Source organism: Borostomias antarcticus (assembly GCF_949987555.1).
Source record: "Borostomias antarcticus genome assembly, contig: scaffold_63, whole genome shotgun sequence".
NCBI classification, from domain to species: Eukaryota; Metazoa; Chordata; class Actinopteri; order Stomiiformes; family Stomiidae; genus Borostomias; species Borostomias antarcticus.
The window spans coordinates 986,938-999,332 of NW_028176448.1; the positions used below are offsets into that span (position 1 = coordinate 986,938).

General features: G+C 44.6%; 1 protein-coding gene across 1 annotated transcript; it reads right to left on the reverse strand.

The window, feature by feature from the left end:
* Positions 1-252: 252 nt before the first annotated feature.
* Positions 253-855, reverse strand: LOC311328488 (large ribosomal subunit protein uL4-like; the record flags this gene model as incomplete). Its single annotated transcript, XM_084462451.1, has 2 exons — positions 253-513; positions 706-855. The coding sequence occupies 2 exons, from the start codon at positions 853-855 to the stop codon at positions 253-255; spliced, it is 411 nt and encodes a 136-aa protein (XP_084318577.1).
* Between the last annotated feature and the right edge of the window lie 11,540 nt (positions 856-12,395).

Below are 12,395 nucleotides of genomic sequence, written 5' to 3' on the forward strand. Positions count from 1 at the left end.
AGCTAACGTAGGCCTTTTTCCAGTCTGAGCGTTGGCCCATACCGAAACGATTGCGCTTAGTCTTGCCCTTAACAACGTTAGTTCTGACAGCTTTAACGCTGACGTCAAACAGCTGCTCAACAGCTTTTTTGATCTCAAGCTTGGTTGCGTCCTTAACTACCTTGAAGACATACTGATTATACTCTTCAGCAACAACCGTGGCCTTCTCGGAAATGTGCGGGCCAAGCAGAACTTTATAAATCCGTTCTTGGTTCATCCCAGCATCTCCTCGAGCTTCTTGATGGCAGACACGGTCATCACGACTTTCTCGTGAGCAACCAAGCTAACCGGATCAATACCCCGAACGTTACGAACCTCCACGTGCGGAATGTTGCGAGCAGCCAGATAAACGTTCTGATCCACTTCATCAGCAACGATCAGCGCTCCGTTAGCGTTCAGTTCATTCAGTTTGGCAACAACCAACTTGGTCTTTGGGTATTCAACAGCGAACTGCTCAACCACCACCAGACGCTCCTGACGAACCAGTTCAGACAAAATAGAACGTAGAGCTGCGCGATACATCTTCTTATTCAGCTTTTGAGCATGATCCTGTGGTGCGGCAGCAAAAGTCTTGCCGCCTCCGCGCCACAATGGGCTACGGATAGTACCGGCGCGTGCCCGACCGGAACCTTTTTGACGCCATGGCTTACGACCACCGCCACTTACATCGCTACGATTTTTGTGAGCTCTGGTACCCTGACGCGTCCCAGCCATGAACGCAACTACCGCTTGGTGAACCATGGCTTCGTTGAATTCAGTGCCAAAAGTCACGTCTGAGACCTGAACGGCATCTGCACCGTTTACCTTCAGTTCCATGTCTAATCCCTCAGGCGCCAGCTTTAACTGCAGGTTTAACGATCACGTTAGCACCGGTAGCACCAGGTACTGCGCCCTTAACCAACAGCAGGTTACGCTCGCCATCAACGCGAACGATTTCCAAGGACTGTACGGTCACTTTCTCAGCACCCATATGTCCAGCCATTTTTTTGCCTTTGAAGACACGGCCAGGAGTCTGACACTGACCTATAGAGCCAGGCGCTCGGTGAGACAGAGAATTACCGTGAGTAGCGTCCTGCATACGGAAGTTGTAGCGCTTGATTACGCCCTGAAACCCCTTACCCTTGGACTGACCGGTAACATCTACTTTCTGACCTTTCTCAAACAGGCCTACACCGATAACGTCGCCAACCTTGTATTCAGCGTCAGCGTCGATACGGAATTCCCAGAGACCAAATCCAGCTTCAACTCCAGCTTTCGCGAAGTGACCAGCTGCTGGCTTGCTAAGACGGCTACCCTTCTTACTTCCAGAAGTAACCTGAATTGCCATATACCCATCGGTTTCCAAGCTCTTAACCTGAGTAACGCGGTTTGGATCTACTTCAATTACGGTAACTGGAATGGAAGCACCATCTTCGGTGAAAACACGGGTCATACCGAGTTTTTTCCCGACTAATCCAATAGTCATTTCAACCTCTCTCGTGTACGGGGCTATTACCCACTATGGCCGCTCACTTCAGAGCTGTTACACAAAAGTGTGCACACTTTGATATGGCGCCCGTGGCCGCAATCAACCGAGACTAATCTGCACTTCAACACCTGCTGCCAAGTCCAGCTTCATCAGTGCGTCTACAGTTTTTTCGGTGGGCTCTATGATGTCGAGAAGACGCTTATGAGTACGGATTTCATACTGATCACGAGCGTCTTTGTTGACGTGTGGAGAAATCAGAACGGTAAAACGTTCTTTTCGTGTTGGCAGAGGGATTGGACCACGCACCTGGGCACCAGTCCTCTTCGCAGTATCAACTATCTCCCGCGTAGACTGATCAATCAGGCGATGGTCAAAAGCTTTCAGGCGAATGCGAATCTGCTGCGCCTGTCCGGATTGCTTTGATTGTTGACTCATCTTGTTCTAACCATGATATCTATAAAGAACAAAGTCTGGTGATCAATGTCACCGAGACAAAAGGACGAGAATTCTACTAACCGCAAAACCAACTGTCAACACAAGTGTTTAAAAAGTTTGTGTCAGTAGTGGGTAGGAATGTCATTTGGTGTGGTCCCCCTGCTACAACGCTACATCCATTAGTTTTCTATGATTACGAAGGCGAAAGCATTCCCTATGGGAGTTCGAATATGCCTGCCAATCTCCAGTTGAATCCAGTTAGCTTAGCTTCAGCACAGCCTCTGTCCCTTGCAAACTCCACTTAGCCCAAGATAGATCCATACGGTCATTGATCCAATGGCGGCAAGCTCCCTCAATGACTCCACTGGCAACAGGATAGCCAGCATCCAGAGCCTTGTCATAGCAGAGCTTGGGACGGTTTTTTGAAGATAGTCTCCGCACTTACCAATAGCGGCCGTTTTGTCAGCCCTATCTTGCTCGCACTTCACCGGATTCTCTTGCACACCTTGTCAGACTCTCCCCTAGTATCTTAGAGGACCGTTCTGCCACCCACCTGTCAATAGCCTCATCCCCCTTGATGTGTACGCAGTGCCAAGCTTTCCATAAATATTTAAGTACATGGATAAAGTCCATGATGATGGTTGCTTTAGCTCCATTCTGTTTCATAATATTGGTATCAGTTCCCGCTGATGATGGTGCCAATCAATAACAATGACCAACTGCCGTTTCTGCTCCGGATCTAGCCTAAGCGCTTCCTCGAAAGCTTTTTCTATCACGGCTTCTGCCTCTCTTTCTACACTGGCCCATACTCTCTTATTCTTGGTTTAGGACGGATTTTAACAACGTTGTCGCTCTTCCGATCCATATCCATGACCGATTCTGCCGTTCGAGGATTGGGTTTTATCGTATAAACGGTGGCTACCTGTGCCATTCGTTTACGATCTTTCTCCTCTCCCTGACTGAGCTTGGTTTGCAGCTTCTGCTGACTCTTTGCCGCGTTCTTCTTGATTGCTTCCATCAGCCCGTCCTAGCGCATCACCAATCCATTACCATCAAAACTGAGGATCTGCAGGTCTTCTGTTTGCTCAATCACAACCTTTCACTGTTCGTAAAAATCCTCAAAGTCTTGAGTCGTATACGCTACCAGTTGCACAGCATGTCGTTTCCCAACCATACGTGGCAACTCTAACGATGTCGTTTAATCGTTCGATCATACGAGCGATCCATCACATTGCTGACAATTTTTACCATCATGCCATCAGAGTACTTGTCAGTATTGAGGTTTAACTGAGCATCAAGCGGAAATACACTTGATTGCTTCCGCTGGCTGTAACTACGTCACCTGATTACGACAGAACCAAACAAGATGGTCAGTTGTCTGGAAGCCTTTTTTCTAACGTGATTCCTCTGCTCACCGTCACTACCAGTTACCAACGATTGCTGCGGCTCATCATTGGCTTACTTATCCAGATCCCCTTAGAGGAAAAGGCGCAACACTTCGTTGCCTTCAGTTTAGATATAGCTCTATATGGTGCCATGCCCTTGTTGGAGAGAGGATTCAAGGTGCTTAATGATAGCGTCCACATTATCACGAGCTGATGAGAAGAATGAATATCGAGGGTATTCGCGCAGGATGCGTTCACAAGAGACAGGGTTCTGGAGTTATTAGTTTAACTACATAATATCACCATAAAACCGTCTCTTATTCGTTATCTGATATATCGAAAACCATGATGTTTTAGCGGCTGCATTGCCGAATCACAAAAACCGCACCCTTTCAAGATCAAATCTAACATCAACAAATGCCTGCACAAGCTCAAGATTTCCTTGATAAGCAGCGCCGTAGAGCAGTAGATAAGCCGAATTATTGACAGGAGACAAGTTGTCCCGCTTCAGAGCTCTCAGAATTGGTTCACAGTCATACTTAACCTCTGTGAGATATGGACAATACTCTGACTCAGGAATACCTTTAAGCGCAATACTCATTGATAAGAAATATGGGTGGATCCCTTGCTACAACGCCACATTCATTCGTCCTACATGATTACGAAGGCGAGAGCATCACTTATGGAAGTTCCAATACGCCTGCCAATCTTCACTTATCCAGTGAGCGTAGCTTCAACACAGCCTCTGCCAATTGCAAACTCCACTTGGCCTAGGTTGGATCCATACTGTCATTGATCACATGCGGCAAGCTCCCCCAATGACTCCACTGGCAACAGGATAGCCAGCATCCAGCGCCTTGTCATGACATGGTCCGAGACGGTTTTTTTGAAGATAGTCTGCAGACTTATCAATGGCCTCACGTTTTGTCAGACCTCTCTTGCTCGCACTTGGCTGGATTCCCATGGCCACCTTGTCAGACTCTCCCATGAGTATCTTCAGGTACCGTTCTACCACCCAGCTTTCAATAGCCTCATCCCCCTTGTTGTGTAAGCAGGGACCAGCTTTCCACAGATATTCATCGTAAGTTCGACGAGATAATCCCTTGAACTACATATACTCCAGCCTTTTTGCACATATTCATGTTATAGAAAAAGAGTGATTTGAGTACTTTATTGGCTGGCAAAGGCTCAGAATGGCCATTGGACCCTTTTCAAAAAACATCACTATACCTAAAACCAGTAAAAGCCAAGGACTATAGCCAAAATTGACGCGTCGAACTCACGCTATGCAAGTACATGGATACAGTCCATGATGATGGTTACCTCCACTCCCTTCTTTTTCATAATCTAGATACTCAGTTTCCGCTGATGAACGGTGCCAATCAATAACAATTACTCACTGCCATTTCTGCTCCTTATATAGCCTGAGCGCTCCTCGAAAACTTCTTCTACCGCGGCTTACGCCTCTCTTTCTACACTGGCCAACACTCTCTTATTCTTGGCTGTAGGACGGAATTCAACAACGTTATCGCTCTTCCAATCCATATCCATGACCGATTCTGCCGTGCGAGGATTGGATTTTACCGTATAAACGGTGGCTACCTGTGCCATTCGTTTGCAATCTTTTTTCTCTCAAGAACTGAGCCTAGTTTGCAGCTTCGGCTGACTATTGTGCGCGTTATCCTAGTTACTTCCATCAAACCTTCCGGGCACATCACCAAGCTCTTACCGTCAAAACTGAGTATCTGCAGATCTTCTGTTTGCTCACTCCCAACCTTGCGCTGTTCGTAAAAAGCTTCAAAGTCTTGAGCCATATCAGCGGCTAGTTACATAGCCTGTCGTTGTCCAACCATGCTTGAGCAACTATCACGATATGTTTAATCGTTGGATCATAAGAACGATCCATAACATCACTGACAATGGTTCCCCTATTCCATCAGAGTACTTGTCAGTATGTAGGTTAAATGCATCCAGCGGAAACACGCTTGATTGCTTCCGCTGGCTATAACTGCGACAGAACTAAACAAGCTGTCAGTTGTCGTGAGGTATTTTCCCTGACGTGATTTCTCTGCTCACCGTCGCTATTCGTTACAAACGACTACTGCGGCTCATCATTGGCCTGTTTATACATATATCCTTGTAGAAGAAGGCGCAACACTTCGTTGCCTTCAGTCCGGATGTAGCTCTCTATGGTGCTATGCTCTTGTTAGATAGTGCATTCAAGGTGCTTAATGCTAGTGTCCAAATGATCACGAGCTGGTGATAAGAATGAATAATCGATGGTATTGGCGTAGGATGCGTTCACAATAGACGGTGTTATGTAATTATTAGTTTGACGACATTATATCATCACAAACCCGTCTCTTTTTCGTTATCAGATATATCGAGAACCATGATGTTTTATCGGCTGCATTATCGTATCGAAAGAACCACGCGCACTTTATATAAACCGTCGATGGTATCAAAGCCTGTGTCATGAGTTCTACAAAGCGATTATAGAATACTAGGTTCGGGAAATAGTCTGATTGATGTTGTGTGATCAGTCTCTGGTAATAGTGCTTGAAATTGCGAAATGCTCTCTGATGGAAATATATTATAATGGTCATTATTTCACTGAGCGATAGCTTGGATATCACTGGAGGCTTTTTTGAATGATAGATAAGTTGTCTATGCCATTGTGATTCACAATTTAATTCAGAAATCATCCACATCACAGAATACACTTACCATAGACACGAAAGCCTCCAGTTCGTTATTTATGGTTTGGTATCCGAAAGATACCTAAGTGGCTGTGGCTCACATGTCTTTCACCATCGAACTCACGTTAGTTATTGGTGTGACGACGTTATTTCACCATAAAACCATCTCTTTTTCGTTACCGGATATATCAAAACCCATGATGTTTTAACGGCTGCATTGGCGTATCAAAAGAACCACCACCATCTAAAGTCTCAGTGCATGGGGCAACCAACGGGCCTGTCATTTCTTTATTGATTCAACGTCCATCGTTATCTGTGACAACCATAGAATCAACAGACACAAGGTCTTCAGTGAATAGGCTAAACGGGGGAACGTCTACAGGTTGAAAGTTTGGTTTTAAGTTACACCTTATCATTAACCATCTTGGAGAAATTATATCATTTGCCTGACAACGATTAACACCGATAACCGTAAACCAGTACCAGATCTCATCTAAGAGTTCACTGATTGGATTTATGGAGATAAGGGATATGCCTCTGAGAAGTTGCTAGACTGGTTGCAGGAGAAAGGCCTGAACCAAGTAACTAAAGTCAGAAAAAATATGAAGGCAAAATAGCTGAAGGCCTTTGATAAAGTGATGTTGAGGAAACTTGCAGTAATAGCGAGCGTAAATGATCAGTTGAAGAATATTTCGCAGATCGAACATACTCGACACAGTTCACCATTTAACTTTGCTGTAACCCTGATGGCAGGATTTATTGCCTACGCACGACAGCCCAGAAAGCCACATATTGCTGTCTTGATACTAACAGACAATAGGTGTGCCAATGGCTTTCTGAACGTCGAACTCACGTTAACACATAACACCGTCTATTGTGAACGAATCCTACGTCGATACCCTCGATTATTCATTCTTATCACCACATCGTGATCATTTGTACGCTATCATTCAGCACCTTGAATCCACTACCCAACAGAAGCGTGGCACCACAGAGAGCTATATCCAAACTGCAGGCAACAAAGTGTTGAGCCTTCTCCTACAAGTGTATTATAACAAACAGCCTAATGATGAACCGCAGCAATCGTCAGTCACTAGCAGCGACGGTTAGCAGAAAAAACACCTCCCGACAACTAACCAGATTGTTCGGTTCTATCTTAGTCAGGCGCCGCAGTTACCACCTTGGGAAGCAATCAAGCTTATTCCCGCTGGATGCTGAGTCAAACCTCAATACTGACAAGTACTCTGATGGCATGAGGACAAAAATTGCCAGCGATGTTATGGATCGCTCTTATGATCGAACGATTAATCGACATAGCGAGAGTTGCTTAAGTATGGTTGGAAAACTACAGCTATGCAACTGGTAGGCAATACGACCCAATACTTTGAGGATGTTTACGAACAGCGCAAAGTGGTGGTTGAACAAACAGAAGACCTGCAGATACTCAGTTTTGACGGTAATGGCGTAGTGATGCGGCAAGAATGGTTGAGGGCAGCGACCAAGAGGAACGCTCAAAATAGTCAGCAGAAGCTACAAACACGGCTCAATCTTGGAAAGAAAAAAGATCGCAACCGAAAGGCACAGGTAGCCACCGTTTATACAGAAAAACTCAATCCTCGAACGGCAGAATAGATCATGTATATAGATCGGAAGAGAGACAACATTGTTAAATTCTGTCCTCACGCCAAAACTAAGATAGTGTGGGCCAGTGTAGAAAGAGAGGCCGAAGACGTGATAGAAGAAGCTTTCAAGGAAGCACTCATACGAAATCAGGAACAGACACGGCAGTAGGTCATTGTTATTGATGGACACCCTCATCAGCGAAAACTGATTACAGAGATTATGTAACAGAAGGGAGTCAAGGCGACCATAATTATGGACTTTATCTAACGTGAGTTAGACTCCTAAATTTTGGCTACAGCCCTTGGCTTTTAATGTCTTGAGGCATAATTATGTTTTTTTAAAAAGTACCCAATGGCTCATCCTGAGCCATTGCCAGTAAATAAAGTACTCAAATCACTCTTTCCCTGTAACATGAATATGTACAAAAAAGCTTAAGCCTATATAGTACAAGTGATTATCTCGTCGAACTCACGTTATCTATGTACTTGAATATCTGTTTAAAGCCTGTCACTGCTTACACGACAAGAGGGATTAGACTAGTGAAGCTTGGTGGCAGAACGGTCCCTGAAGATACTCATCGGAGAGTCTGACAAGGTGGCCAAGTGAATCAGGCCAAGTGCTAGTAAGAGCGGTTTGACAGCCCGGTAGGCCATTTATAAGTATGCAGACTATCTTCAAAAAACCAGCCCTATGCTCTGCTATGACAAAGCGCTGTACACTGACTATCAGATTGCCAGTGGAGTCATTAAAGGAGCTTGCCACCACTTTTAATCAATGCCTGTATGGATCTAACCGAAGCAAAATGCAGTTTGCAAGTGGTAGAGGCTGTGTCGAAACTACGCTCACTGGATTCAAGTGGAGATTAGCAGACGTATTGGAACTTCTATCAGTAATGCCCTCGCCTTCGTAATCATGGAGAACTAATGAATGTGGCGTCATAGCAGGGGAACCACACCATTTTCAGGACCTCTTCCCCGTTTGCCTCCATGTTTTTCATCATACAGTAGGAATCATCCATCTTCACATGTCCATGCATGGGACGGCTGTCATCCAGTTCTTTCATTACCTGCATAAGCTTGTACTTCAAGCACCAAGCAGTATTATAAGATATTCCACGCTGTCTCGAGAGCTCTAAGGCAATATGACATTCTTGGTCTGAGTCATTAAAAACATGCTTAGAAACCAAGTAGTAAAGAGCAATTTGCCAGCTTTCAGGATGGTGCCACTGGTCAATGATGTCTGGCAGCAGCCTCCGTTGCACTGGTAGAGATAACAGGTTTTTAGGATGCAATACTCACGGCAACAAAACAGATGACATTCAAACCAATTCGGCCCAGTCATTTGAAAAACTGGTCCAAACATTGTTGTTATTGCCCATATGGCTGAAAGAACTCCACATGGCTCATCTATTTCTGAAACTGAATTTTGTTCTTGCCCACGACGCACCTCCTGTTTCGAGAAAACCCGGTGTAGTTCGTTTAGACGTTAATGATGTTTAGGTGAGATGGTGATAAGGGAAAATCAGGTATTGTAAGCCCTGCTTATCGCTAAGACCATAGGTTTCGCATCTGATGTGATTGGGTATAAAGCTTACGGTACAAGACCCTCAAACTTTTCGCCGCACTCAGTTCTCCACAATGACTGTAAAAATGGGCAAGTGTGCTCAGGAGTGATGCGTATTGCCTCTTACCACGCTCTGACAGCATTCCCGGAGGAAGCTCAATATCCACTACACGTTTCAAGTCAGGAACAATGAAACCGAGTTTCAGAAAACCATTGCGCAGGTGTTCAAGCCATTCAGACATCAATTCTCTTCGAGCTGGAAGTATCTCTGCTACCGGGTTAGCAGCAGGAGTCTTTCCTTTTTTTCGTCTTAAGCGAGCACTTCTATTATCTACCGGTGTGGGATACATCTGGCTGTCTACTATCACTTTGCAACACCATGCTTTGTTTTGAGCAACCATTGCTTGAACCCAAGACTCACAGTTTTCAGGCATCTGCAGCTCATCCAGCCTTTTCTTCACACCTAACATCTGTTTAAGGGAAGAATGGTCATCGCTCATCATAACTAAAATCTGCTGGAAATTACGCCAGAAGTTGACGTTTTTGCTGCTGACAGCCTTTACTGCTGGAGTTGTGTGAGCATGCCTGTTTGTACTTTCAGCTGAAGCACTTTTGCCTGCTTTTTGCCGACCATACTCAATTGTCTCACCAGAATCTGATATTTCACAGGTTACCGCTTTTATCTGGTGTCCAGCTGATATAGAAGATTCCTGCATTCCATGGCACTCTGGATCAAAATGCCATGAAGCAGTGTAATGACCACTATCATCGCTTGAAGAAGTGCTCTCTGGTGAAATAGTGGATTTGCACAAATGCGTATTAACTGTCCTTCCCAAGTCTGCCTCTGCATTGCACAGTTCTGACATAACCAAATAGTGCTGATGAAGATCAACAGTCTCAATATGGCCAGTGGCTGCCTTGAGGTAATACCTAGCTGCCATTTCCCAAGAGCTTACACAATCCGGCTTTCTCTGCATCAGAAATTCTGCAGCACGAGCATACCCTACGGGCAATCCTTCTTCAGCAGCTTTTAAATAGTCCTTGGTAACAGTTACAATGTATTCTGTTTGCTTCCTAGTATTTTTCCTCCTTGAATCCTTACTCAGGATGTCAGCTTTTAGTAACGACACCCCTGGGTGATGGCTTTGATCACTTTCAAGGATTCCCAGGGCTTCATCTTTTCGGCCACTCACTAAGCAGTTCGTAGCCTCAAGGATGGCCCCTTTATTTGGGCACACTCCTCTGAAAGCACTGGCATATTGTTGGGACAGCGAGATGTTTTTTGGTAAGTCAATCCCAAAGAGATAACGAATACTGTTGACTGCCCAGTCTGAAGTGCTAGTGGATCGGACAATCCATTCCGATATTGGAGTATTTTGGATATATTGGCTACACAAATCATCAGGCAACGAAGCGAGCCCTGCAGTCAGTATAGGCTGGTTTTCTAGAATAAACTCCTCCCCCTGTTCTGTCTGCCCCAAATACTCCAACCATTGCCCATACTGTTTGGCAAAAGCAAAGGGATTTATAAACAAGCTACAAAGAAGTGATACATATTTATGATTTTGGCCATCGTCAGGCAGTAAATCTGTAACTTCGATCCCTTGAATATCACACTCTTTGACCGCCTTGCCAAAAATACAGAATACTTGCGCGTTTTGCACTCTGACAGGTAATGTCTTCCGCCCGGTTAAATACTCAGCGAGGTATTTCCAGAAAGCTTCACCATTAGGACCGTTAAAAACGGAGAGTAATATTGTAAGCTTTCTGTAATGTGCTGTTTTTGGTGTAATAGCAAGTAGGTCAGCAATGCTCTGATAGCCCAATTTTGGAACTTCAAAATGCTTTGCTATTTTTGCGATGAGGGATGAGCATTTTCTGAGGGCTCTGTTTAACTCTTTAACCGGTAGTAAAATGGGTACAAAGAGATTCCATAGATACTTCAGTTCCAAGCCAATATCAGTTTGGGAAGCGTAGATATAACAGCGCCCATCCATGGCCTTATAACTGGATTTACTCTGGCTTAAACGGTTTAATACTTCAATCCCCCTAGTAGGGTCGCATCTCTGTCGATAACGCTCTTCCATACCAAGAAACATGATGCCCGATACCCACATCTGAGTAGGGTTAGCTGATTGTTTTTTCAGATAACTGACAGCCAGTTCTACCTCGCCAGCTTTGTCATTAATAGCAAAGAGCGAATCTAAGACAAGGTTTCGCAACCCCTGCGGCGTATTGCTATCCATATCCCGGTAGGCGCGCATGGCAAAAACCTCAGCCTGAGAGTCCGGGTCGCTGTCTAAAATTGTTAAGATTGAGGCAATGCTGGTACAAACTTCTAAACGCTTACTGCGCACCTTGTTATCAATATCTTCCATCGCTAGAAAGTGATCTCTCGGCGTATGGTGATCCGCTATTCCTAGGCCGGTCAGCATTTCCGATGCAAGACGATCCAGCTCATTATAACACCTAGTTATCCTACCCATAACCTTTACACAAGGGTCGAATATACTGTTGGGGGTGCTAACCATGAAGTAGTCTCCCTCTTCAAAAGAAACTACCTCTATTCTCTTGGCCGATAAAGGCTGTGATGTAACTGACAGACCTGAGCTAATTGAGCTATCCTTACCACCAAGTGCTGGCTTCGCAGAAGCCGTAACTGGCATTATGGCATTATTTGTGGTTATCTTGCTGGTACCGTGTTCAGCAAATGATTCATATACAGTATTTTTGCCAGCCTTTTGGTCTACTGAATACATCAGACTCATACTCCATAGAAAAGATACCTTAAGGTTATTTTGGTTACGCGATGTTAGACTTTTTTCAGCCATTGAAAGTTCAACATCCTTTACTTACCAAGGTCTACAATGTAAAGAGTGTACGTTAGCGCAATTTAATTATGCTTAAGTCTGACGCCTATCACCGTGCACATTTGGCATTATCCTCGGTTTTTCAGAGTTTGGTCATATAGTCGTATTGACTTAATCCATTGAGAATCAATGGTGTTCGACTCTTCAGCAAAGTAAGATAAAGTCGAACATCGCGTTTTGGTTAAAAATTTATTGTGCCTGCTTTTCACCCTTCACAACAATGGAGATTTCCATGAATCAACTGTCCAAACGGTACAAGACATTCAGGTAAATCATGATACAGCCATACAGTACCATATTAAGAATCTTGATC